The sequence below is a fragment of the Homarus americanus genome, unplaced genomic scaffold (genome assembly GCF_018991925.1).
Source record: "Homarus americanus isolate GMGI-L3 unplaced genomic scaffold, GMGI_Hamer_2.0 scaffold32929, whole genome shotgun sequence".
NCBI lineage: Eukaryota > Metazoa > Arthropoda > Malacostraca > Decapoda > Nephropidae > Homarus > Homarus americanus.
In genome coordinates, this window is record NW_024737097.1 from 4,503,825 (window position 1) to 4,509,003 (window position 5,179).

At 41.7% G+C, this 5,179-nt stretch overlaps 1 protein-coding gene across 1 annotated transcript; it reads right to left on the reverse strand.

The window, feature by feature from the left end:
• Window positions 1-626: 626 nt before the first annotated feature.
• Window positions 627-3,322, reverse strand: LOC121873180. Its single transcript, XM_042376515.1, has 5 exons — window positions 3,233-3,322; window positions 2,552-2,762; window positions 2,119-2,282; window positions 1,263-1,475; window positions 627-994 (listed from the first exon to the last, which is right to left on the reverse strand). Exons 1-5 carry the CDS (start codon window positions 3,276-3,278, stop codon window positions 660-662), a joined length of 969 nt encoding a protein of 322 aa, XP_042232449.1. The 5' UTR covers window positions 3,279-3,322; the 3' UTR covers window positions 627-659.
• Window positions 3,323-5,179: the final 1,857 nt, after the last annotated feature.

A 5,179-nucleotide genomic window follows, 5' to 3' on the forward strand; every position in this document is an offset into this window, starting at 1 on the left:
AATCCTGGGTCACAGGTGGGAAGGTCAGCAACAGGGGTGCTAAATCAAGGAAGCTGCGCAGGCTACGAATCTCCATTTTCACGCTTCTTCCGGCCACCCTGATCCCAGGTGCAGTTGCCAGATGTAAAAAAAAAAGCGACCAATTTGAACGGTAACTAGACTAAACATGGTGGGTCGATTGTAGCTTTTGAAATTGTCGCCGCGCTCCCGGCAATAATTTCAATGACAGGTACTGTATACTTACACCTCAGACCATTCAATCTGTCATAGGAAAATAAATAGCAAGAGAGCACCGAGTTACCTGGTGACTGTAGAGAACCAACGAGAGCCACCAGGTGACTGCATAGGACCACTGAGTTACCTGGTGACTGTAGAGGAGCAATGAGTCACCTGAGTGCACCAACTTCCACGTTGACTTGCTCAATAAAGCTTATAACAGCTTACTTAGTGCAAAGCAATGTACTCTAGCCAAAGAAATAGGTAGTATAATCAGCACGATATACAGATACTTGAAATATAATTTAACCCTCCTCAATACTGTGCTATACATTTGGTAGATACAGGTGTGATATATTATCACAATAGGAGGAGGTCTTTACAATATCTGGAACACAAAACTATAAAAATATACTGATAAAGGACTGTATTCTTTAAACTATTTAGCATATACACCAGCCCATCGACTGATTTCCCCCACCATAGGAGATCCCCCAATGTGTCAGAATTGTCCTGAACACTGGCAGGCGAGTGACTAAATAAACACAGCAATTTAATGGTGGAAATCTGTCAACCCTCGGGGCAATGTACACACACACCATGGTGGTACAGTTTGAACAATACCTCCTTGAGACATGTAATAAACTAAAACAATGTTGATGATTGAGCCCAAGCGACATGAGGCAATCAATTGAAGAGGACCGACTCTGGGTCCTCACTCTCCAGGAACTTGATGTGACGCAGAACATCCTTCTTGGTGATGATCCCCAGCAGCCGTCTGCAACACCAGACACAATAATCTTCAGTTCAGCTGTCACATGCACAGTCCTTACACCTAACTTCTACTGACAATAGCTTCTGACTGAGGGCTAATGGTTGCAAGAGGTGCACCGGGGCACAAGGCCAGCTTTCATTCGTGAGGTCTTGTACCCAAATTGTACTAACCCACATAGAATATGAAGAAAAAACCATGCATGGATATCTTCAATGTGCCGACTGATACCTAAAGATTATAACCAACGGAACGTATAAAAGCAAGACCTTACCCATTGTGTGTGACGAGTGTTTGCCGCAACCCCAGCTTTCTGAACATGTCGACCACTGTCTCCATTGGCGTTTGGTCAGTGATGGTGATGGGTGCGAGATCCAGGATCTTGCGAAGGCGGAGAGGTGGAGGACCCATCCACGGTGATGGCACCGACGCCGTGAACAACACAACCGACTCACCCACAATTCCTTCTGTGCTTTTTTAGCTTGATCTGTGGATATTAATTTAGTTGTACAAAATGCCACAATAAAAGAAACTACAGTACTACAACTCTATTAATCACAAAAGAAACTACACTATCAATCTATTTAACCTCACAAGAAATGAAAGAAATTATTATAATTTAATTTAACCTTTAAAACATAATACATCTCAATACGCAGCCATCCTCTTACCTCTGAACTGTCACATTGCACATCCACCTCACCATTTTCATTTCAGCTCACTCAAGGCAGTAAAAGATGGTCTTTAACTGCCATACAACATCACACTTCTCCAATAAGCTACATACATTCTGCCTTTCATGTGGAGGAAAGGTTACTCTTGCTGTCAATAAAGGCAGCAGCTCCCTAGCTACCTCCAGCTGTTTCTGACTCTTGCAACAGAGCAGGCTTCAGCACCACCACCGCCACTGACCATGTCACCCGAATAACATGATAACTTAATAACCTTAAACAAGCTCAAGCAACAAACAATACATGTGTACAAGTTTACCAAAATAAGAAAAAGAGTTGTTTGTCAAGTTGTTTGTCAAGTGTTATAAAACTGGAGTGTTCTCTCAATAATGTTTTTGGTGTTATTAAGTTTTAAAATGGTTCAGATAATTTATGGACACTCAGACACTGGTGACTTACTGATGGCAATATTTAGGTCCCTTTTGGCAACAAAACCAACCAGGTACTGAGACTGCCGGCTCACCACCACGGGGAACCCATTGTGGTCCGTCTCTCGAAGAAGCTGCTCCACATCGTCCAGGGTCATACTGTCTTGGGTTATCACGAAGAAAGACTCATGTTTCCTGTCGATGATAACCAGGGTAAGAATCATTGGTTAGTGATTAGAAAATAGTTCTTTGACAATAATTTTCTTTAAAAAAAAAGAATTCATAATGTACTTAAGCTCATCAGTGATAAATGAAAAATGTTCCACCACAACTGTAAGGCAACAAGTACAGTACAGTACGGTAAACCCTCTATATAAGGGACAGGTTTGCATTCATTAGTCTGGTATTGGAAGGGTTTACTGTAAGGAGAAAAGAGGAGGAGTGCAAATTCAGTAAAGACTCACCCTGACTTCATCACATCATGTGCAAGAGTGGTGTGACTGAACTCTTCCTTGGAGTCTAAGAATGGATAACCGTTGAGGATAATGTGGGCATCATAAATACCCTCACGACCAAATGCGTCCCCAATCCACTTGCTGGGCATCACTGCAGCCATGAGAGGCACAATGTAACGTACACCTCCCGTCAGCTCAAACATGATCACTACCAATGACACTGTGGAAGAAAACTCGTGTAAAAGACAGAATCTCCTTTACAGAAATCTTTCCTGGGTGACCAGAAAACTCTGCAGCAAAAAGGGGTAAATCAGCTCTTACTGTAATATTTGAGATCTAATTTTTGGGTGTCTTTTGTGAATACAGGACATGACAGGATATAAAATATATATACATCTTTATTATACAAAATATAATTTATCTTGTATGTAGTAAAATAGTCAAGATGTGTTAGTACAATTGCAAGGTTTTTCTAAATTTGGAGGACAAAAATTACTAAAACAATAAAAAGCAGGTAAAATTTTACTACAACTTTTTCATTTATAAATTGATACAGTGCTGTAGTTGTGACTCAATATCTCCCATTCACACACACAAAAAAAATAAACAGATATTTGAGACGAATCACTAAATTAAATTAAACACCAATATATAATATACTGCATACATAAAATACAAAGGGTTATTTACCAGTCATGCGCGTGACCCCACCAAGCACAGCTGCCGCCCCAACCATGGCATACAGCCCAGGTGTAATGCAGTTCTCCCCTGTGCTGCACTCCCCAGCAAACCCCGCCCAGTCTTGATTGTGAATGAAAAGAAAAAGATGTTGGTTAAGGGTTTAAGTTTCAAAATGGCTCTGATAATTAATTTATGGGCACCAGTTATACTGCCAGACTGGGGGTCACTAATTCTAAGGGGGAATACTTAACTCTTATCTTAATTTCTAAGGGTCGGTGCCACCAGACCCCCTCTGGACAGCATGTAGCTCGTTAGGTAGCGTGCAGAGTGGACTAGGCATTGGGTTAGGTTTTCCATTGACCAGATCGATAAGGGTAAAGAAGGGTGAAACCATAACATGTCTTAATTAATTTACTCCTTATAAAGCAAACTGGTAAAAAACATACACATGAATTGGTCTTCCTCGGAAGAACAACGAAAATGTTGGTTACCCAGATGGGCACCAGACGTCTTACATTAATGGCGTGTCATCCACATACTTATTGCATAACAATCTGTGACCACCTTACCTCGGTCATTCCTTCTTACACTATCCCTTAACACATCAGACTGCTCCACCTGTATGGAATATAACACCGTCGGTTATCATACATAGTAGTACCATCTCAACACACCTGTTACACTCCACCCCTGCAGGTATGGGACTCTTGTAACTTTTAGGTATACACAACAGGCACCTCGTTCGCACACCGCCCTCGGTGGGTAAAGACGAGGGCTTCACCAAGAGACATACCAGTACTATTTCTACGCCTGGTATTATAGGTCGCTCCAAGTGACGACCGCAGAGTTTCTCACGGTCTCCTTATTTGTTACTACTCATTTGGAGTGGTGTGCTGGAAATCCACAGGTTCACAGTGGATTGGCATAGCTGGGAGTAGTCACCACCTGTTGGGACGCTCATAGGGATAATGGCTGCCGGGCAGCAAGGCACTCCGACCGCATGGAACCTGAGGAGACGGTAGAACGGAGGGTACTGAGAAATAATGCCTGACACATTACTATTACACTTATATATCAGGCAAAGCTTTAAACTGTAATAACTTCTATATAAGCCTTAATTATAGGGCGGGATATAGCCCGATAGGAGACTGACCTGAGGTGACGGTAGAACGGAGGGTACTGAGGGCAGTGCCCTGCCGCTCATCACCGCGTAGGCCTACAGTTTCCAATCTTTAATTTTTACTTTTATTTCTTACGGTTCTCACCTGAACACTTTTCGGTATATTGTCACTCATCCGTATAAACACATATTTTAATCCTAAATTACACACTAAGATAAGGTCTTGGTTTGCTATTTCGTGGGTAAATTCATTGGGTTATAATATCAACGCGGCACACCCGAGGCGGGTACATGACCCGCCTTAAAACAAAGGCTGAATGTTCATGGCGGGGGTGTATCAACTTCACTTAAAATTCACACATTGCACCATTTGAATACAGACATAAGATTCTATGATCACTGTACCTGTCGTGGGTATATGTCACGTGAGGATACGAGGTGTATTAAGTCCATACAGACTCATACAAGAGTATTTCCTTTCAAGTATAGTTTCTGGGTCACTTCCAACACCTCACATAGTTCTGATACATTTATCCTTTTTCCAGATCATTGTTCTCATGTATTTTCATATGATATCTGTGGAAGTTATGTTCGCTACACGTTCACAGAATAAATAATATGACCTTCAAACCCTGATCCACACTTAGTCCTACAGTACACTAGTCCGGCTCAACTGGACTTTAACATTCATCTTATGGATACCCTGAGTTCTCCTTAATGCTATGAATACATACAATTAATATGATATAACTGTACCTGGGTACAATACAACACATGGTCTAGTAACATTGAGTAGGTGAGTTATCCTTTAACAGTGTTTCCCGTTTTCTGAGATT